At 37.3% G+C, this 23,713-nt stretch overlaps 1 protein-coding gene across 4 annotated transcripts in view; it reads left to right on the top strand.

Annotated features, from left to right (window-relative positions):
• dab2ipa (DAB2 interacting protein a) overlaps positions 1-23,713 on the top strand; it is a 142,623-nt gene that overhangs the window by 19,610 nt on the left and 99,300 nt on the right. Inside the window, exon 1 of one of the 4 annotated variants that reach the window (XM_049486213.1) lies at positions 3,687-3,933. The exons of 2 other annotated variants lie outside the window; for them this stretch is intronic. In XM_049486213.1, coding sequence (XP_049342170.1) covers positions 3,858-3,933 — 76 coding nt within the window. In that variant the 5' untranslated portion in view covers positions 3,687-3,857. Of the gene's footprint in view, positions 1-3,686; positions 3,934-21,368; positions 21,574-23,713 lie in introns of those variants that run through there. One more of the 4 variants, XM_049486217.1, reaches the window with a different exon arrangement.

Below are 23,713 nucleotides of genomic sequence, written 5' to 3'. Positions count from 1 at the left end.
GAAATAACAAAAAAGATGCAGAGCTTTTAGACCTCAAATAATGCAAAGAAAAAAACAAGCTTATATTCATAAAGTTTTAAGAGTTTAAAAATATATTTGGTGCAATAACCCTGGTTGTTTTTAATCACAGTTTTTAATTCGTGCATCTTGACCTCATGTTTTCCTCCTCCACCAGTCTTACACACTGCTTTTGGATAACTTTATGCTGCTTTACTCCTGGTGCAGAAATTCAAGCAGTTCAGTTTGGTGGTTTGATGGTTTGTGATCATCCATCTTCCTCTTGATTATAATCCAGAGGTTTTTAATTTGGTAAAATCAAAGAAAGTCATCATTTTTAAATGTGGTCTTTAATTATTTTCCAAAGCTGAACTGAGTGGGAACCCAAAAATCAGTGTCTCAGAAAATTAGAATTTTATATAAAACCTAATTTTGGTACTTTTGGCAGTGTGGGCATTTGCCAAGTCCTGCTGGAAAATGAAACCGTTCTGCAGGGTCTAAAGCTGGGTTTAAACAGTTCTGCAGGGTCTAAAGCTGGGTTTAAACAGTTCTGCAGGGTCTAAAGCTGGGTTTAAACAGTTCTGCAGGATCTAAAGCTGGGTTTAAACAGTTCTGCAGGATCTAAAGCTGGGTTTAAACAGTTCTGCAGGGTCTAAAGCTGGGTTTAAACAGCTCTGCAGGGTCTAAAGCTGGGTTTAAACAGTTCTGCAGGATCTAAAGCTGGGTTTAAACAGTTCTGCAGGATCTAAAGCTTGGTTTAAACAGTTCTGCAGGATCTAAAGCTGGGTTTAAACAGTTCTGCAGGATCTAAAGCTGGGTTTAAACAGTTCTGCAGGATCTAAAGCTGGGTTTAAGCAGTTCTGCAGGATCTAAAGCTGGGTTTAAACAGTTCTGCAGGATCTAAAGCTGGGTTTAAACAGTTCTGCAGGGTCTAAAGCTGGGTTTAAACAGTTCTGCAGGGTCTAAAGCTGGGTTTAAGCAGTTCTGCAGGGTCTAAAGCTGGGTTTAAGCAGTTCTGCAGGGTCTAAAGCTGGGTTTAAACAGTTCTGCAGGGTCTAAAGCTGGGTTTAAACAGTTCTGAAGGGTCTAAAGCTGGGTTCAAGCAATTCTGCAGGGTCTAAAGCTGGGTTTAAACAGTTCTGCATGGTCTAAAGCTGGGTTTAAACAGTTCTGCAGGGTCTAAAGCTGGGTTCAAACAGTTCTGCAGGATCTAAAGCTGGGTTTAAACAGTTCTGCAGGGTCTAAAGCTGGGTTTAAACAGTTCTGCAGGGTCTAAAGCTAGGTTTAAACAGTTCTGCAGGGTCTAAAGCTGGGTTTAAACAGTTCTGCAGGATCTAAAGCTGGGTTTAAACAGTTCTGCAGGATCTAAAGCTGGGTTTAAACAGTTCTGAAGGGTCTAAAGCTGGGTTCAAGCAGTTCTGCAGGGTCTAAAGCTGGGTTTAAACAGTTCTGCATGGTCTAAAGCTGGGTTTAAACAGTTCTGCAGGGTCTAAAGCTGGGTTTAAACAGTTCTGCAGGATCTAAAGCTGGATTTAAACAGTTCTGCAGGGTCTAAAGCTGGGTTTAAACAGTTCTGCAGGGTCTAAAGCTGGGTTTAAACAGTTCTGCAGGGTCTAAAGCTGGGTTTAAACAGTTCTGCAGGGTCTAAAGCTAGGTTTAAACAGTTCTGCAGGGTCTAAAGCTGGGTTTAAACAGTTCTGCAGGATCTAAAGCTGGGTTTAAACAGTTCTGCAGGATCTAAACAGTTCCTGCTGTTTAAACAGTTCTGCAGGGTCTAAAGCTGGGTTTAAACAGTTCTGCAGGATCTAAAGCTAGGTTTAAACAGTTCTGCAGGATCTAAAGCTGGGTTTAAACAGTTCTGCAGGGTCTAAAGCTGGGTTTAAACAGTTCTGCAGGATCTAAAGCTGGGTTTAAACAGTTCTGCAGGGTCTAAAGCTGGGTTTAAGCAGTTCTGCAGGGTCTAAAGCTGGGTTTAAACAGTTCTGCAGGGTCTAAAGCTGGGTTTAAGCAGTTCTGCAGGGTCTAAAGCTGGGTTTAAACAGTTCTGCAGGGTCTAAAGCTGGGTTTAAATAGTTCTGCTTGGTCTAAAGCTGGGTTTAAACAGTTCTGCAGGATCTAAAGCTGGGTTTAAACAGTTCTGCAGGGTCTAAAGCTGGGTTTAAACAGTTCTGCAGGATCTAAAGCTGGGTTTAAACAGTTCTGCAGGGTCTAAAGCTGGGTTTAAACAGTTCTGCAGGGTCTAAAGCTAGGTTTAAACAGTTCTGCAGGGTCTAAAGCTGGGTTTAAACAGTTCTGCAGGATCTAAAGCTGGGTTTAAACAGTTCTGAAGGGTCTAAAGCTGGGTTCAAGCAGTTATGCATGGTCTAAAGCTGGGTTTAAACAGTCCTGCAGGGTCTAAAGCTGGGTTTAAGCAGTTCTGCAGGGTCTAAAGCTGGGTTTAAACAGTTCTGCAGGATCTAAAGCTGGGTTTAAACAGTTCTGCAGGATCTAAAGCTGGGTTTAAACAGTTCTGCAGGGTCTAAAGCTGGGTTTAAACAGTTCTGCAGGGTCTAAAGCTGGGTTTAAGCAGTTCTGCAGGGTCTAAAGCTGGGTTTAAACAGTTCTGCAGGGTCTAAAGCTGGGTTTAAACAGTTCTGCAGGATCTAAAGCTGGGTTTAAACAGTTCTGCAGGATCTAAAGCTGGGTTTAAACAGTTCTGCAGGGTCTAAAGCTGGGTTTAAGCAGTTCTGCAGGATCTAAAGCTGGGTTTAAACAGTTCTGCAGGATCTAAAGCTGGGTTTAAACAGTTCTGCAGGGTCTAAAGCTGGGTTTAAACAGTTCTGCATGGTCTAAAGCTGGGTTTAAACAGTTCTGCAGGGTCTAAAGCTGGGTTTAAACAGTTCTGCAGGGTCTAAAGCTGGGTTTAAACAGTCCTGCAGGGTCTAAAGCTGGGTTTAAACAGTTCTGCAGGATCTAAAGCTGGGTTTAAACAGTTCTGTAGAGTCTAAAGCTGGGTTTAAACAGTTCTGCAGGGTCTAAAGCTGGGTTTAAGCAGTTCTGCAGAGTCTACAGCTGGGTTTAAACAGTTCTGCAGGGTCTAAAGCTGGGTTTAAACAGTTCTGCAGGGTCTAAAGATGGGTTTAAGCAGTTCTGCAGAGTCTAAAGCTGGGTTTAAACAGTTCTGCAGGGTCTAAAGCTGGGTTTAAACAGTTCTGCAGGGTCTAAAGCTGGGTTTAAGCAGTTGTGTGGAGGCTGTAAAACAGGCTGGTAGTGAAGGCTCTTTCTCGTCGCTGCTGATTAAAGAGTGGGAGAGCAGGCCGGGCCTCTTCTCACCACACTCCCTAAACCCTGCACTCTGATTGGCTCAGAATTACTGAGGAATTCAGGCCTCCGAGGGGCTTGTCTCTTTCTCTCTCTCTCTCTCTCTCTCTCTCTCTCTCTCTCTCTCTCTCGCTCTCCAAAACAAAATGATAGAGAGAGATAGAAACGGCAGTGTTAGAAAGAGAGAGAGAGAGGGTAGAGCAGTAGCTAGGCCTCTAAGCCACTGGTGAAAGGGTGAAAAAATGCACCACTGTCCCCTCCTGTCTTTTTTTCCTCTCTTCTTTTCTCAGTAGTGAAGGAGGGAGGGGTGGTCTGGAGCTGAGGGTGGAGGGTGGAGGGCACACTTCAGGGGCTGTTTGTGGTGAACTCTGGCTGTGAGGACACTGCCGGCAGCAGAGTGATGGCAGTAGCAGGCAGGTTGTGTTTGTTGGCCTTGCTGGAGTTGCCTGGATGAGCTGGGGAGTGGTCTGGAGTGTGTGTGTGTGTGTGTGTGTTATATGTGTGTGTGAGAGAAAGGACTGTGGGAACTGAGACTGAGGAAGCTCTGAAGTCATGCTGGTATGAATAAATCTGCTACCAACACTATGGGAGGGATTTGGATTTGGAAGTTTGGAAGAGCAACAGCTGAGAGCTCAGGTGAGCTTCTATACACTGTAAACCCAGACGCTGTTTAAACTCAAATGATTTAAGATTTAAGTCTGTTTTACATAAAATTGAATTTTCTAAACAATACTCAACTATTTTGAGTTAGTTGAACTGAATTTGTGGGCACATATACTGTACTATTCAAACTGAGATCTTTGAGTTGAACCAACTTATAACTAATAACTGAGTTTAGTCTGTTTTGCCATTAACAGCTTCTTTTCCATTGGCTTCTGTCACAATCTATTTGCATACTGGGCGTGTCCAACAGTTTCTGACTAACCAGACACTCACCATCAGTGTGTAGTGATTCCCCCCCCCCGGGCTACCTTAGAATTAAATAGAAATAAATCAACTTCCCATTTAGTTGTAATTTATGCTACCTCAAGTTTTTATTCCCCATTGCTTAAAAATTTGAGTAAACCGGCTGCCTTAAAAAAGTTAAGTAAACTCAACTTATCTGGTCTTATTACAGTATAACAAAAATAAAAAAAGTTAAATCAACTAATTCTTTAGTTGTAATAACTTGATGTTCTAAGTTAAGTTTGTTTTAACTCAAGTTTTGATTACCCATTGCTTAACTTTTTTAAGGCAACCGGTTTCCTCAAATTGTTAAAACTGGTGGTGTATATCTATATTTAATGTTTGAAATACATTAAATACTTTTTTCTGACTACTTATAACTAAACGTGTGAAATATATATATATATATAGTTTTTTTTTCTTATAAGAGCAGGTATCAGTGTTCTGAAGCTCAGCAGACAGATTGTGAAGCTGCTGCTTGGTTGTAATCTTTCTTGAAGAGTCACATTCCAGGACTTTAAAACAAGCACAGTAGCGCAGTAGCGTAGTTATTGTCAGGGCTTTAGTGGCGTAGTGTGCGTATTAGCCTGATAAATAGTTAGCGCTTTATGATTTTGATAATTTATATTGGCTGGGGAATAAATTGGTCCTGTTGGGCAGATTGTTGACTCCAGAGCACTTTTGCTGTGTTACGTTTGTTACGTTTGGTTAAGTGAGCTATGGAAGCTATCTGCTCCTTGTGCCATGTGTGCGGTCGCATTATTGGTTCATTTTATAACATGTCTGTTTTGACCAATTGCAAGACTTCCCTTTCTTTCTTTGTAGTCTAATAAACCCACACTTTCACAGGACTGTAACAAAGTTACAACATAGTATTAAACACTTTAAGTCTTGTGCTGGCCTATGTGGATAAATATCATAAATGACCAGAAGGTACCAGAACGGCTGCTGGTTTGGAGGAGATTCTGCATGGTAAAATGCCAAGTGTCCCAAACCTGTTGCTTGAGTGTTTTTATCCTAGAATAATAAAAAGTAAAACGCAGGAAATGCAGGAAAATGGTAAATACAGTATAATATGCCCCTCCCCCAAACAATCTAACAATCAGTCCAGGGTATGAAAGTACGAAAACGCTCTAATAGTTATTTGTACCAATTTTTAAATAAACCTTCTATATAAAGTGTTTATAAGTAGTTTAAAAATAAGTTTTTTAAATGTTATTAATTAGGTAAATTGTAAATACTTTATGTTTAATAGTATAAATAAATGTGTAATCACAATTTGGCCAACTGTTAGGCCTCTATTACCCACTTTGTCTTTCCCATCAGTCAGCAATAAAAACCTGTAAAACAATTTTATCAGTTTCAGGTTCAAGTTTATCTGCTGCCTTAAAGTTTTAAGTTAAATCAAATTGGATTTACTATATTAAACTTCACCCCTTGGATAAGAAAAGCTTACTTTAAGCTTAAGTTAAAACCATATAAAATATTAAATAATTAAGTTAAAGCAAAACACCCAAGGAGTTTTTATGTATATGTAAAACTGTGTAGAGCAAACGGTAACTTGCTCTTACAGCCATCAACACTGAAAAGACAAGCAATACACCACTGCATAAAATATCAAATATTACACACAGTTTTATGTGCTTTTTTGAGCTTGAAAATGAGTTGAAAATCTGACAACTCATGAACTTTAGTTAAAAATCACAAAATTAGTAAAGTTCTCATAATATATTGCTTAAATACTGTATATTTTACAGTGACTACCTAATAAAATAATATAGACTATTAGTTTAGCCATTTGAAATGTTAATATATACCACATTAATACATTTATTAAATTATATGGTTATGCTCACTGATGGAAAATTTATGTAAAATAAGAATCCAGAAAGATTTTAGGTTAGAGAGGATAAATTAATGTTAAATCACATAAATGAATTTGACAAACAATGTGTCATATAACTGCTTATTAATGTTTAATGAACTCCTTTATAAACCCTTTATAAAATAACCCTTATTTTAAAGTGGTACCCTCTTTTCATCTTTATATTCTTTTGTTTTTTTCTCTCAGTTCTTCAGTTCTTCCCCCCGGCCTCCTTCGCCCACTCGCTCTCTCTCCTCCTCTCTTTTCCCGGACGTTGTTCTCCGTCCCGAGTGATGCCTGGTCTATTGCAGTGCCTCTGTTTGAAACTAGCCGTGACACGGCAGCTAACAGAGTGCTGTTATTGATCCGTTCTCCAGGAGAAGGACTGTCCTCAGATCAGAGGCAGCGCTCTCCGTTCCTCACAGTTAAATATAGGCCAGCGCTGGCCCTCGGCCCCTGGCTCCAGTGGCTCTGATGATGCTCCCACAGTTTAAACATGAGGGTTAGCATCGCTGTGCTGGTCGTAATAGCACGGTTCCTGCTGATTAATCACACGAACATTCGAAAAAGGCAGGAGAGAGCTGTCAGAATTGTGTCCCGTGACTTTTGGCTACACTGTAACCAATCGCTGTATTTTGTTTTTTTTACAGTAAACAACTTTTTAATGAAATTCCATTAAAAGTGCAACTGTAAAGTGCACTCTTTTTTATGCTATTTTTTTTCACCAGACGACTTTTTACTTATATTCCTTACATTTATTACATGATATGTTATGAAAAAAGTTTAAAATAACGTAGAGGAAAATTGATAATTTGATATGACTATTTATTATTGATTTATTATTTTACAGGAGGTTAGTTTGTGTTTTTGGTTCATAATGCTGGATGAAACATCCCTGCTTATGTCCTGCCAGTGTTTTTCTTTTTTTTTTATCATTACATGAAAACTTTAAACCTTTTCAGTTGGCAGGTCTCAGTGCAGTGACAACACTTTGCCACAATTTACAGTACAGAAGGTGGTAACTTGCTCTTATAGCCTACAACAGGGGTCACTAATAGGCGGAGGATGCCTATTATATAAATGGAAGGATTTAATTTAATTAAACTCACTAACCAATCACAAGTGCTGTAAGACCACCACAAACACTCTCCTGAGCCAATCAGATCTGTGCAGACCGCTGCCCTGGCTAGTAATATTGGGACGTGGCCGTGAAAAAACACCTTTATAAAGTGATAGGGAGCCCGAGAACTTTTTTTTCATCATAGTTCAAACAACCTCATGGGTCAGATGTTTCATAAATATATATATATATATATATATATATATATATATATATATATATATATATATATATATATATATATATATATATATATAAATATATATATATATATATATATATATATATATATATTAGTATGCAGGTTATAGCACTGAATCATAACACAAGTTAAAAATGGAGGCGGTCCGGACCTTGGACTGACGAAAATGTATTAATAAAATATAATAATTAAATACCCCTGGCCTACAACATGTTGGCTAGGCAAACGACCATTATATATATATATATATATATATATATATATATATATATGCATGCGGCGCCCGGCACGGCTAAAGGTGCTGGGTAGGGTGGGTCTCTGTACTGCTGGAGGGAGCAGGTGTTGTTTGGCACGTTTCATCTGTGCCACTTTGATGGTGAGGTGCCCATTGTGCAAACACTTAATTAGCATAGCACAGCGTTAAAGCAGGAAGCCAGAGGCCGGGTAATGTAGTGATCTGAGGACCCGCCCTGCAGAACCTCCAGCCTCAGAAAAATCTACTTGTTGCTTTTCTCATGCAAAGTTGTTCTTTTGGAAGCAGATCTGCAGCCAAGCAAGATGATTTCAGATTACAGATTACGCTAACGAGTGCTGGAGCACAGGTCTCATGCAGAAAGGTGAGAAGACGGCCTACTTGCAGTTATACAGTTTTTTTAACAAAACTAAGAAGACTTAACAGAACTAAAAAAAAAAGAAACATCAAACAAGCAGTACAAAATCCAGCAGATCTGACAAGAGAACTCAAGCACAAAGACTCCACACTGAATAATGAAACAGAGGGGCTTAAATACACAAGAAGGGTGAGGAACACCTGGGCCAGGAAACAAGGGGGCGGAGTTACAGCAACAACACTAATGGATAGGGTGGGGCTAGGGCAGAGACAGAACAATAACAAAACAAGGCCATGTGCTTAAAAAACGTTTGTCCAAAAATTGGATTGCATGCTGCCACCCGCTGTTGATTCCCAGAAGAATAAGGATGACTCAAAAAGGTTTTTCATAATCTTTATATAATAATCTTTGTATAATGGGAAAGTAATAATAATAATAATAATAATAATAATAATAATAATAATAATAATAATAATAATAATAATAATAATAATAATATAATTTTCTGTATTTCTGCATGAATATGACCAAAACATCACCAGCTTTTTACGCAATTCCTAAAAGTAGATAAAGAGAACTCTCAAATATTTAAACAACTATTTTTGAGTTGTTGCCAAATTTCTGTGATATTTAAGTTACAATAACTTGATTTAATTCAAGTAACTAGTGGAATTTAAATGTAAATTTTTACAGTTACATTTGACCTTGTTCTTATTCTAAGTATTGCTTTACTTCATTTATCTGCAGGGGCAGAATATGCCCCATAGCATCCATTCTAAATCATGTTTGGAGAAATTGATAAAAATGACAGAATCTGGCGTTGTCCATTTAAGGCACCCTTAGCCATCAGTGTAGATTTCTTCCTAAACTCTTACGCTGTTATAACAGTGCGGGCGCAAGGCTTGAAAATTGACTGTTTACGGGGTGTAAGATAGCAATGAGCATCACAACAGGCCTTAGACAGGGTGTACTATAGAGCCCTATGCCTTCAGTCAGTAACACCTGCATCCCGTACCGGCCAATCAGTGATCATTATCTCTCCAGATTTATATGCTGGCTATGCTGTAAACCCAAAAGCCTGCAGTTTAATCATTTAAAAAAATCACCTTGAAAAATGAAGTATTTTGATGCTGCAGATAAACAACCTCTTCAGCAGCTCCTTGTAGTGATTTTCTAGTGTTTCATGCTGACATTTCCTGTGAGAATTTGGCCTGAAGCAACAACCTGTAGATCTCTGGGCTTGAAGAAGCAGCTGAGAAATGAGCTGTGACTAAATAAAGTATTATTATTATTATTATTTTTGGTTATGGTTTGTGTTATAGCCTCTTATTAAAGCCGTCTATGAATAATGTTAATTCTTCTTCTTCTTCTTCTGTGGTTTAATGGCAGCAGCAGTTTTTTTGGGAAGTGCTCGATAAATTAATTACTCCTGATTAGACATGATTATCTCTGACTCTGGCTGTAATTGGAGGAGGTATTACAGGTATAAATTCTGTAAAGATTATGATAAGATGGTGCAGATGGTTACAGGCTGTTCCTGCAAATTGAATTATTGTGAATATAATGAGCAGTACAGTCAAACACACTGTCTAAAGAGAGAAGTAAAGTAATGCTGTGTTGAGAATTACAGTCATTAGGCTGCTGTTGGGAATGATTCGCTGTTTGAGTGTGATTGCATTTAAAGCCAAGATACCTAGAGTTCTGATGTAAAAGAACAGAGAGAAGCGGTTCTTCTTTTAGCTTCCCCAAATAGATGCAGTTCATTATGAAAAGCTTAGAAACTTGACGAAGGTTTAGTGCTGTAATTTAAAGGAAAAGCTTAACGTTTAATGTTAAAACATTGTAATTACTGGACAAATTGAGTATCATTGGGGAAAATCCACTTTGCCTCTGGTCCTTTAGGCTCCACTGTAAAAACTCAGTGAAGGAGGTCTGAGACACTTGTTCTGGGAGAAGAGGGCGTGGCTACAAAATGATTTGGTGAGGTTTGCTCTGGCGCTTGTTTATTTGTGCAAATTGTACAATTTTGTCTTTATTTGTACAGAATAGAAAAAAATAAAACCACTGCGTCCATGTTTTTTTACCTGTATAGCTACAGGTAAAGAATACACCACATGGTGAACATGGTTTCAGTACATAGGTTTTCGGAATGAGTTAAATCTTCTTTGAGATTAAATTAACGTATAGTAATTGAGCTTCATTGGTCAACTGGAGAGTAAATGGCCCATGAACACCAATAAACACAAAAAAAAAAGATTTTAAAATTGGCATTGAACCCTAAACCTCTTGATTTTAGCTGACTCCACCCTCATTTCACCTAAAACAAATGGGAGGGGTAGTTTGTGAGGGGCAATTGGGTGATGTATGGGTTTAGGGGTGGGGCAGGTGGGAGAGAGCTGATTGGCTAAATAAATAATAATACATAAATAATAATTGTAACACAAATAGATACAATGCTTTGCATCTGTTTTAAAATGTAGCACTGTTGTTGTATGACATGTTCACAACAAACACTGTTCTGAGATCAGAAATCAGATTTTGAACTCTCATTTAGAAACATTTGGGAACTAAACATTCTGATCTCAGATCAGCTACTTTTTTAACTTTCATTTTTACTTTTTTACCAAAACGCTCAACCGATTTTGGACGGTGACATGGATTTTTTTTCGTTTTTGGACTTTTACGGATTATAAATCAGTGTATCGAAAAACTGTAATTCAAATGAATCGATTCACCGTAGCTCCATAACTTTTTCTTTCATTTTTTTTTTTTTGTTAATTTAATTTTAAGTTTAAAATATGTATTTTAATTAATTGATTGCAAAATATTATACAACAAAAAAACACCAATTACTGTATTTTTCTATCATTCAGGTATTAAGAAGCAGTAAAGCCGCTCTGCTGAAGTACAGAGTTACATAGGAGATTCAGTTTAGTTCTCCAGCAGTATTAGCATTAGCTGCTAACCACACTGCTAAAAGCACTAGCTCTTTCGCTCTTTAGTTGTGAGTATATCGGCCTGTAGCCTGCTGTTAACCACGGCTAGCACTGCTGGAGCAGCATTAGCATTAACTGCTAACCATGCTAAGCGTTAAGCACTAGCTGTTTTGCCATTCAGATGTGAGTATATTGTAGACTGTAGTCTCTGTGTTTACCATGTTAAAACAAGGTTTTTTTCAGTTTTGTTTACGTAGCTTAGCTTAGCTAAACAGGTCTCGCCTGCTGCAAGACCTGCTGAACTAGAAGGAAAACAAACATGGTGACACCCTTGTTCCTTACTAGTGTCTCATAATGCACTTTATAATACGATGTGCCTTATAGGAAAAATACGATCACTTTCAAAGAAAGTTATATAAAGTAAAATTTTGAAGTCTAGTCTATTCTATACTTGCTAAGTTTTCAGAAAACATTACTCTTTAAAAAAAAAACGAGGCAATGAATTTCCTCCAGTTGCGTAAGTAAATGCAACAGATCCAGATCCTGAGTCTTACAGCGCAGAGGGCTGGAGGAGGCGGCGAGGTGAATTTCAGCTTAATAATCTGAAATAAAATGAAATGCTGAAATATTAATGCACTCAAAAGAAAGTCTGAAGGGGAGGAATGCTGGTGATTAAATTTGCAGGATGTCCAGCGTGGGCCACGGCCTGCACTGTTTTGTGCGGTTATGTAACACACACACACACACACACATATACACTGCAGGGATTTTAATAGAGAGAGGGATTTTTAATGTTTATTTCACGTGGGGATTGTGTTTTATGTTAGTGAGCAGTGACTTATGGTTGTGTTTGGCTGTGCTGTTTTGTACTGTGCTGTGCTGTGCTGTGCTGTTCTATGCTGTTCTGTGCTGTGCTGCTGAGACTCTCTGTGCTGTGCTGGAGTGCAGTGATTCGGGTGCTTTGTTGTACAGTGCTGTGCTGTGCTGTGTTGTACTGTGCTGTGCTGTGCTGTGCTGTGGTGTACTGTGCTGTGCTGTACTGTGCTGTGCTGTGATTCGGGTGCTGTGTTGTGCAGTGCTGTGTTGTGCAGTGCTGTGTTGTACAGTGATGTGTTGTACAGTGCTGTGTTGTACTGTGCTGTGATTCGGGTGCTGTGCTGTGCTGCAGTGATTCGAGTGCTGTGTTGTACAGTGCTGTACTGTGCTGTGCTGTGGTGTGCTGGAGTGCAGTGATTCGGGTGCTGTGTTGTACAGTGCTGTACTGTGCTGTGCTGTGGTGTGCTGGAGTGCAGTGATTCGGGTGCTGTGTTGTACAGTGCTGTGCTGTGCTGTACTGTGTTGTGCTGTGCTGTGCTGTGTTGTACTGTGCTGTGCTGGGCTGTGCTTTTCTGTGCTGTGCTGCTGAGACTCTCTGTGCTGTGCTGGAGTGCAGTGATTCGGGTGCTTTGTTGTACAGTGCTGTGCTGTGCTGTGTTGTACTGTGCTGTGCTGTGCTGTGCTGTGGTGTACTGTGCTGTGCTGTACTGTGCTGTGCTGTGATTCGGGTGCTGTGTTGTGCAGTGCTGTGTTGTGCAGTGCTGTGTTGTACAGTGATGTGTTGTACAGTGCTGTGTTGTACTGTGCTGTGATTCGGGTGCTGTGCTGTGCTGCAGTGATTCGAGTGCTGTGTTGTACAGTGCTGTACTGTGCTGTGCTGTGGTGTGCTGGAGTGCAGTGATTCGGGTGCTGTGTTGTACAGTGCTGTGCTGTGCTGTACTGTGTTGTGCTGTGCTGTGCTGTGTTGTGCTGTGCTGCAGTCATTCGGGTGCTGTGTTTGTGTCTCTTTGATGGAGTAATCACAGGGTGCACGCTGCTGTTGTTGGCTTTGGGCGGAGTGTGTTCACAGCGGCCGCAGGAATTGCGCCGTGGCCAGGCCCGCGCTGTTCTGTCTGAATGCAGTGAATTAAAGGGACACCACCACTGTGATAGTGTGGAATCACATACATTGGTGTATAATGTTTTATTTACAATGGTATGCAAAAGTTTAGGCACCCCTGATGCAGTATTATGGTGTCAGTATCGGCAGTTCAATAAGAATATGCAAAATATATATTAATAAAAAATATTTAAACTAATGTATTTAACCCCACAGAAATTGAAAAAAAAAACTGTTGAGTTAATTAAACTATTGTTGTGTGAACAAAACTCAGTTAAGTTGAATAAACTTTAAATTGTATGTATTGACAACTCAACTGATTCAAAGCAAATTGAAGTTTTGAATTTGAAGTGTTAAGTTGAGTCAATAAATGATTTTTTTTACAGTGTACTTAATTTATATTACACAAATAATTTATGATACATAATATATTATAATTCCTGAAATGTAAATATTTTTAGTTAAAACACACATATTACACTGTCTCAACACAGGATGGCATATAGTATTATCATTTTTTGAGATTATGTAAATATTTACATTTTTTTAAACAAAAAAAATATAAAATAATATTGTATAAATGAAGAAATTGTAATTAGGTAATATTGTATGCAGAAATGAAGTAAAGTTTACTAAAAGAAAGGATTGATTCAGTAAAAATAAATGAAGTAAAGTTTACTAAAAGAAAGGATTGATTCAGTAAAAATAAATGAAGTAAAGTTTATTAAAAGAAAGGATTGATTCAGTAAAAATAAATGAAGTAAAGTTTACTAAAAGAAAGGATTGATTCAGTAAAAATAAATGAAGTAAAGTTTACTAAAAGAAAGGATTGATTCAGTAAAAATAAATGAAGTAAAGTTTACTAAAAGAAAGGATTGATTCAGTAAAAATAAATGAAGTAAAGTTTACTAAAAGAAAGGATTGATTCAGTAAAAATAAATGAAGTAAAGTTTATTAAAAGAAAGGATTGATTCAGTAAAAATAAATGAAGTAAAGTTTACTAAAAGAAAGGATTGATTCAGTAAAAATAAATGAAGTAAAGTTTACTAAAAGAAAGGATTGATTCAGTAAAAATAAATTAAGTAAAGTTTACTAAAAGAAAGGATTGATTCAGTAAAAATAAATGAAGTAAAGTTTACTAAAAGAAAGGATTGATTCAGTAAAAATAAATGAAGTAAAGTTTATTAAAAGAAAGGATTGATTCAGTAAAAATAAATGAAGTAAAGTTTACTAAAAGAAAGGATTGATTCAGTAAAAATAAATGAAGTAAAGTTTACTAAAAGAAAGGATTGATTCAGTAAAAATAAATGAAGTAAAGTTTACTAAAAGAAAGGATTGACTGAAGTTCAGTTCACTTATTTACTCTGTGTAACTCTATTTACGTCTTGAAACCGAGTTTAAGTTACTTAAATTTATCTGAAATTAAATTTACTTAGAAAAAAAAGCGAATGCAGAAAGTTGCGAAACTTTTTTAAAGTAAATTTTACTCATCATTTTTTTCAGTGTCGATTGATTGATTAATTGATTGATTCATTGATTAATTTTGGTCGTATCGTCCAGCTCTTTCATGCTAACCGAGAGTGAGTCATGTGCTCCTACTGAACAGTAGGTTTATAGTGATTGGAGGAGGAGGCAGTGGATTGCGGGGGGGGGGGGGGGCGGGGTCAGGCTGTAGGACTGCATGATTATTTCTGATAATGATAATCTCTCGTGTTCGCCTGGTATTTCAGCGTGTTCACCAGCAGGAATGAATCTGGACTTGGACCCTCTACTGCTGGAGATTACGCACTGTAAACACACACACACACATACACACACACACACCAACCAAACTCAGCAAACAGGAAACAGAATGATGGAACGAGACAAAGTCCTGCGACTAATCCTGAGCGTAGAGAGATATCTGAGAGAGGAGAATAATGCATGATTGATTTTAGGAGGAAGAACAAACAATGTACCGCACACACACACACACACACACATACTGAATTACACACACACACACACACTCTCACACACACACACTTAGACATACACTCAGACACTGGTGGAATATTGAGTAGCTAATGAAAAAAACTCAACGCAAAGTCAAATTAGTTTGTCTGCTGCAAAAAAAAAGCAAATTACTGTTTTTTACACACACAATTATATATATACACACACACACACACACACACAGTGTAACCTAAAGTAGTGTAAGTGTAGACTGACTGCAGACTATGCCTCAGGCCCTTGAAGCACTTTTCAAATTGACCAAAAGCATCCAAAGCTAAATAAATTATTTTTTACTGTAAAAGATGCCCACAAAATATGTTAATATGAAATTCATGTGTGCAGTATGCAGTGTGTACAGTGTGAACAGTGTGTGTACAGTGTGTACAGTGTGTGTGCAGTGTGTACAGTGTGTGCAGTGTGTACAGTGTGTACAGTGTGTGTACAGTGTGTGTGCAGTGTGTGTACAGTGTGTACAGTGTGTGCAGTGTGTACAGTGTGTACAGTGTGTACAGTGTGTGTACAGTGTGTGTACAGTGTGTACAGTTTGTACAGTGTGTGCAGTGTGTACAGTGTGTGTACAGTGTGTACAGTGTGTGTACAGTGTGTGTGCAGTGTGTGTACAGTGTGTACAGTGTGTGTACAGTGTGTACAGTGTGTACAGTGTGTACAGTGTGTGTACAGTGTGGGCAGTGTGTACAGTGTGTGTACAGTGTGTGTACAGTGTGTACAGTGTGTGCAGTGTGTACAGTGTGTGTACAGTGTGTACAGTGTGTACAGTGTGTGCAGTGTGTACAGTGTGTGTACAGTGTGTACAGTGTGGGCAGTGTGTACAGTGTGTGTACAGTGTGTGTGCAGTGTGTACAGTGTGTGTACAGTGTGTGTGCAGTGTGTACAGTGTGTGTACAGTGTGTGTACAGTGTGTGTACAGTGTGTACAGTGTGTGTACAGTGTGTGCAGTGTGTGTGCAGTGTGTACAGTGTGTGTACAGTGTGTGTACAGTGTGTGTACAGTGTGTGCAGTGTGTACAGTGTGTGCAGTGTGTACAGTGTATGTACAGTGTGTGTACAGTGTGTGTACAGTGTGTGTGCAGTGTGTACAGTGTATGTACAGTGTGTGTACAGTGTGTACAGTGTGTGTACAGTGTGTACAGTGTGTACAGTGTGTGCAGTGTGTACAGTGTGTGTACAGTGTGTACAGTGTGGGCAGTGTGTACAGTGTGTGTACAGTGTGTGTGCAGTGTGTACAGTGTGTGTACAGTGTGTGTGCAGTGTGTACAGTGTGTGTACAGTGTGTGTACAGTGTGTGTACAGTGTGTACAGTGTGTGTACAGTGTGTGCAGTGTGTGTGCAGTGTGTACAGTGTGTGTACAGTGTGTGTACAGTGTGTGTACAGTGTGTGCAGTGTGTACAGTGTGTACAGTGTGTACAGTGTGTACAGTGTGTGTGCAGTGTGTACGGTGTGTGTACAGTGTATGTACAGTGTGTGTATAAAGGCTGTAAGGGTTTAATGAGAGTTTATAAGCTCTGCAGGCGGCCGGATTGTTCGGATTATTTCAGCTCTGAGCTCATTTACCTTCACGAGGAGAGAGAGAGAGAGAACACGTGAAAAACACAACTCTCACTCCTGCACTTTTTATTCTATATAAAAAATAATAAACTTTATTCCTTATATTATCCCAGAAGACTCCATACTACCATATTCTATTAAATATTATATACAGTACCATTATAAATAAAATAAAAGCATACCATTACAACAATTAAATGATCAAAGTTAGTTATGTAATGTGCAATTACAATAAATGTATGTAAATATGTAATAATGTATATTGTGCTACATTTTGATATTATTTTTTATTTTGTGGATATTGGATTATTTAATGATGAAAAGATGGATTATTTATATGTCATATTTCAACTCAAACATACCACAAATACTAAATCATGAGTTTAATTACATTTTATATGTGTCTGTTTCAATATAATATTACCACATTACTGTCTGTTATTATACTATATATTTTATATCTTATAATACCTGTTTCATAATTTATGTACTTAATTATGTACTAATTTATGAACATTCTGCCTATGTAAAATAAACAATTAAAGTGTTAATAATAATAATAATTATTATTATTATTATTATTATTATTATTATTATTATTATTATTATTATTATTATTATTATTATTAGTTGTTGTAGTAGTAGCAGTAGTATAATGTATAACAAATATTATTATTTTAAATAGATGTTGGTTGACTCAGGTTTAGTTAGTTGTCTTTCAGCGTTCCATTACCACAATCAAATGATTAAAATTAGTCGTGTAAAATGTAATTCTATTAAATTTATGTAATTGTATGTATATTTTGTTGTATTTTTTTATTAGATGGATATAATTGTTTTGTGTCATATTTCAACATAATTTTACCAAAGTTAAATATTACATGATTTATTTAGTTTTATATTATTATTATTATTATTATTATTATTATTATTATTATTATTATTATTATTATTATTATTATTATTATTATTATTATTATTATTATTATATAGTTATTGCAGTATTAATAACAAGTCAGCTCAGTGCTGCTGTGATCCACTAGGGGGCGCTGAGTGTATTCTTTGTAAGCTGCTCTGTTGCTGATGTATAAATCTGGAGTTCTCTCTCTCTCTCTCTCTCTCTCTCTCTCTCTCTCTTTCTCTTTCTGTGTCTCTTTCTCTCTCTCTTTTTTCAATTCAGAGAAGCGTTATTGGCATGACCATAATAAATTACAATGTTGCCAAAGCTACAATTGATTAATTGATGAATTAATTGACAACAATGTATCCATTAACAAGAATGCATACATAAACACTTCATATATAGATAAACAATTTACAAAACAATTAAAGTTAATTAGACATGAATTATCTTTGTAATTGAGAGTTTGTATATCTGTGCAGATAATATTTAGGCTATGTGATTTATATGATTATCTCTCTCTCTCTCTGCCTTTCCCTCTGTCTCTCTCTCTCTCTCTCTATCTGTCTGTCTCTCTGTCTGTCCCCCTCTGTCTCCCTCTCTCTATCTGTCTGTCTTTTTCTATGTCTGTCTCTCTCTATGTCTCTCTTTCTCTCTGTATGACCCTCTCTATCTGTCTGTCTTTCTTTCTGTCTGACCCTCTCTATCTGTCTGTCTTTCTTTCTGTCTGACCCTCTCTATCTGTCTGTCTTTCTCTTTTTCTGACTCTCTCTATCTGTCTGTCTTTCTTTCTGTCTGATCCTCTATATCTGTCTGTCTTTCTCTCTGTCTGACCCTCTCTCTCTGTCTAGCCCTCTCTTTCTGTCTGTCTTTCTCTCTGTCTGTCTGACTCTCTCTATCTGTCTGTCTGTCTTTCTCTAATAAATAAAAACAAATGTTGCCAAAGAAAACAATTCAACAAAAATACAAAAATATAACAATCAAATTATGGCAAAAATGAAAGCTTATAAATAAATTACAATATGTGAAAAAGAGTAATTAATTAATATGCATATAGTTTATGTAATAATGTATGTTGTGATATATGTATGGTGGTTTAGTTTCTGTCTCTCTCTATTTTCTAGATTTTCCTGATGTTTTTTTTTTGCGTCAGATTTACAAATTAATACCAGAATAAGCCTGATTAATGTCAGATTTAGTGATTTTTTATGAGTATATAGAGAAGCTCTGGTTGCTCTGAGGGCTTTAGGGAGCTCTGCTGCTGTTCTCTCAGAATCAGGTGGTGTGTAGAGCGGTGCTGTGGATAAATGTGATCAAACCTGCTGTTACACACATTCAGACAGGCCTGCAGAGAGAGAGAGAGAGAGAGAGAGATTATACTGCTGTAACTCTTACCCTCTCTCTCTCTCTCTCTCTCTCTCTCTCTCTCTGGGTTCACTCAGGGTTCAGTATTCTTTAGCTCCTCCTCTTGTGCTGCTCAGACAGAGGCTCAGAATGCCACAGTCAGATATCTTTCATATTATATTATAGAATTATATCAGTGAAAAATTACATTATTTCTGTATTATACTTAATTTCAGTATTTAAGCGTTTATTTTTTTATTGTTGATGATTATTAAGTTTCAGCCGTTAAAACCCCAAAAATCAGTGTCTCAGAAAATTATACCAAAAATGATACAAGACCAAATGTTACTTTTTTGGCAGTGTGGGCAGTGTGCCAAGTCCTGCTGGAAAATGAAATCCTCATCTCCATAAAAGATTTTGTGGGAAAACAAAACTGCACTGATTTTAGACTTGATAATAAAACACAGTGGATCAACACCAGCAGATGACAGGCATGTCTCTTTATCCAAACCATCACTGATTGGTGGAAACTTCACACTAGACCTGGAGCAGTTTGGACTGTGTGTCTCTCCACTCTTCCTCCAGACTCTGATCCCTTGATTTCCTTCAAATAAAATGTAAAATGTACTGATGATCAGTGATGGTTTGGAGAGTCATGTCTGTCATCTGCTGGTGTTGATCCACTGTGTTTTATTATCAAGTCTAAAGTCAGTGCAGTTTTGTTTTCCCACAAAATCTTACAGCACTTCATATCTTACAGCTTCCCTCTGCTGATGATGGAACTTTTATGGATTTTATTTTCCAGCAGGACTTGGCACACTGCCCACACTGCTCCAAAAGTAACAAAATGAGGTCTTATATAATATTCTAATTTTCTAATTAACTGATTTTTGGGTTTCCATTGTCTGTAAGCTTCATAATCATCAACAATAATAAAATAAATAAACGCTTAAAATAGATCACTCTGTGTTTAATATAGCTATATAATATATGAGTTTCACTTTTTTTTGAGATGGCCCTGTACAGTAACTTAACTAAATGATTAGCATCAAGCTAATAATTGGATCTAACCAATATTAATAGACAAAATTAGTCCTTGTTTTTGAGCAATTTCACAATACCATTCCTGGACAGGATCTGCTGTAGTACATACACCCCTAACAGTTCTGCAAATATATTATATCTTTTACGAGAGTATAGTTCTGGATCGTGTTTGTTCTTGCTCAGGTAGAGTTTGCCAGTAATAAGCTCCATCCTGCTCACAGACTCTGAGTTACCTGTATCTGTAATACAGGTAATAATACCTATAATAATTCAGAACATTTTGCAACAGTGCGGGACTGAACTTGCTGCAGTGCTGAGGAGAGTTTCATTCTCTTCTGCTTCACTTCACATCAGTATCTGACAGGCAGGACTTTTATAAAGGGTAACTTTTACTTTTTAACAAAATCTGCGGATATAGTCTCCTTTCTTGGAAAGAAACTACCTTCACCATGTTTTTGTCATTTTGACATTGACACGAATGTTGAAAAGTGCATATCTTTAGACTGAAACCTTTAAACCTTTAAATACAGAATGTTATTAAGTAATAATTACTAATAATTATTTTTTTTAGTGAAATATCATTTAATGTAATTATACTGACATTTCATGTGTCCCGTGATTTTTGACATTTGCTTTGGAAATAGAAACAGAAATAAAATGCTGCACAGACTTGTGGGATATGGGATATGAGGGTTCTTAAACTCAACTCAAACTCACACAGTGCTCATTGCTATCTTAGACCCTGCCAACAGTGTATTTCCATGCCTTATTCCTGCATCGTTTAAATAGCAACAGAGCTTTTGAATATATATCTACACTGATGTAAATTTCATGGTGTATTGCTATCTATCTTGGCAATGGAAAACACTGGTGCACCACTGGCTGAATACAACCTAGACAAACGTCAACAGTCAGACTCAATGTTATTTTGTCTGTTCTTGCTCAGGTAGAGTTTGCCAATGACGAGCTCAGTTACCAAAACATTTAAAAACATATATATGTTATATATAATCGGAATAACAACATGACATAATTATGTGTAAATAATTACACTAATATATTTCATTTCAGTTCACATGACACATTTCTTATCATTTTAATGTGATTTTACAGAGAAAATAATACTGAGAAAGTACAGTAAGTTTACTGGGGAATTTGCAGGGAAAGATTTTTGTATATTTATACATTTACAAAATATAGACGTAATAATAGTGCATAATTTAGTGAGCTCATACTGTGCTCATACGTGTTTGAAGTTATGTCACTGTGACAGCTCACAGGAGCCACACAGCATAACTGTAATTTTCTGTAATTATTTTACAGAATGATGTTTTTGATTAAAAATGTGTTTCTGATCAAAAACAGGCAGATTTATATTGGGTGAGATCGGCATGCCACCACTAGTTTCTGCACATGGAATCTGAATCTGGCAGTATCTTTACTGACTTATCACTGAGTGATTTATAACCTTCTCATAGCTGTCTCTCTCTCTCTCTCTCTCTTTCTCTCTCTCTGGGAGGAGTAAAAGTGTATCTTGTCTTCAGTTCTCAGGGACTCAGGAGGAGTTTGAGCTCCTGTCTCAGAGTTTCTTTAGAGCCACAGGAGGCCTGAAAGGAGAGTTTTAGCCTGTTCTGATCCGCGGTTCTGAAAACTGAAGAAGACAGTGTGTGAGAGAGAGAGTGTGTGTGTGTGAGAGAGAGTGTGTGATTTGAGAGATCATGTCTGGAGGTGTGAGGAGAGCACTGTGGAGGAGGTCTCACTACCACAGGTTGTTGGGTGGGCCTCGGCGCTGGAGGGGTCGATCACGTAGCCGCGGCCGCAATGCGAATAAGGGTAATTACAGTTTCATTTAACACTACTTTATATTTCTATTAACTCCTAATAAACTGGTAAATAAGTGTAGAAAATACAGCATGAATAGAAAATAGATTTAAAAAGAGTATAGTAAATAATAGAGAAATTCGATAAGGAGATCTGCGCAGGTGCAGTAGCCAGATTTCTGACGCTCCAGACGCTTTCTAGTAATTCTAGTAATTCTTAGTAATCTCTGGCTCTGCTTTAGTATATACCTTATATGACATATTTCTGGTGCACACATAACAACATGGATCTTACAAGATAGCACCTCACAACTTACACAGATGTGGTAAACTGCTTGCCAAAAAATAGTACTAGATGTAGTACACAGCTCTGGAAAAATGCAAAAATTAAGAGAGAGTACTTCAGTTTCTGAATCAGTTTCTCTGATTTTGCTATTTATAGGTTTATGTTTGAGTAAAATGAACATTGTTGTTTTATTCTATAAACTACAGACAACATTTCTCCCAAATTTCTAATAAAACATCGTAATTTAGAGCATTTATTTTCATTTGTGCAGAAAATGAGAAATGAGAGAAATGGATGAAATAAGAAAATCATATTGAATTATACACAATAATATCACCACGTTTTTGAATATGGTGAATAATGATATTATACCCTGAAATATCGTCGTGCCATATCACCCACCCCTACTTATTACATATGGGTCCTACTTTTTGCTGGTTTTATCAACAAAAGAAAAAAATCACTCTGTTCTCATTTCCCATTATATAAAGTATCTACTAGAGACAGATTATATCTGTCCAGTATCATTTATTTTATTTTAATCCTGGACATATGGGGATATTTCGAGTGCATTATTATTAGTATCATGAAATTCTGTTACAAATCTGATCAAATTCTTGTATATTTAAAATATCTCAGTTAGGGGTGTGCCGTATCATATCATATTGTATGCAATAATAAAATGTAATTTTTATTTTGTTGCAGAAGTGTACTCTTGAAATATTGCCAAGAGTATCGTTATTTAAAAATACTATGAAATATCGTGATATTATTTTTGGACAATATCGCCCACCCCTAGTCCAAACCAAAATGAACTCCAGACTCCGTCCTCTCGCACTCTGTGACCCCGCCGCTCACTCTCGCGCTGCTCACTTTCAGAAAGACACTAAATCTGGTGCTGGTCACTCGGGCTGTGCTGAATGCCTCTCCTGTTAATTGGAAGTCGTGATTAAGGGGCGTTTTTACGATCGCCGCAGTCAGAACGGCAGTCAGAACCTCTCTTCAGCTCAGTTTACAGCTCAGCGCCGACCCGACGCAACAGCGCAACAGCGCCGGCGAGAGGAGGAACCTCTCTTTACAGCTTAAAGATTAAAGAACAGGGATTACAGCATCATTACAACAGCAGAGCTTCTGGGTCAGCGGGATTTATCCTGTATTACGTAACATATTTACATACAGGACGCTTTAAGATCTGCACAGCTTTCAGAAGTTTATACACACCTTTCTGTTATGTAGTAAACATTTATTGATTAATCCTTCAGTACGTTCTTTAATACTGAAGAATTGAAGCTGCTTTTGACTCTGTGTCATATGATATCAATTATGATGTAAGAATGTAAGAAACTTTTAGTATTTTCTATTTTGATCTGCACCAAGAAACCAAAATGATACTAAAGTTAAAAGATACTGCTACAGATCCCACCTTCAGACAAAGTCTGCTGGCTAATCCTGATGCTGTGTACTGTCAGAGGTTCTTAATAAGCAGAACGAAATGGAATGAAATCTTCAGCTGATCTAGTGGGTGGAGCTCTGGTGGGGGTTGTGATGGGTGAGGGGTGGTGTCGGGGTGGTTCTATGCAGATTAACTTATTGTGATGTCACAATAAGGGAACATTTAAATATTCCCTAATTAAATTAATTAACCTTTATTTTAACTCGGAAGCACATTGAGGGCAACCCTCACTTCCAATGTAGCTGAGCATTTACAAATACAGGGATTGACATGATAAAGAAAATAATAACTAAATTTAATCATTTTAATATTACAGTAAATAATAGATAAAACATATACCAAAATAAAAATAGAGTAAAAAAATAATAGAATAAAAAAAATAATAATTAAACTTGGTTTACTTACTTAAGATGC

The sequence above is a fragment of the Astyanax mexicanus genome, chromosome 12 (genome assembly GCF_023375975.1).
Source record: "Astyanax mexicanus isolate ESR-SI-001 chromosome 12, AstMex3_surface, whole genome shotgun sequence".
Taxonomy (NCBI): domain Eukaryota; kingdom Metazoa; phylum Chordata; class Actinopteri; order Characiformes; family Acestrorhamphidae; genus Astyanax; species Astyanax mexicanus.
Note: the sequence above shows the minus strand (reverse complement) of the source record. Positions and strands in the feature narration are given on the sequence as shown.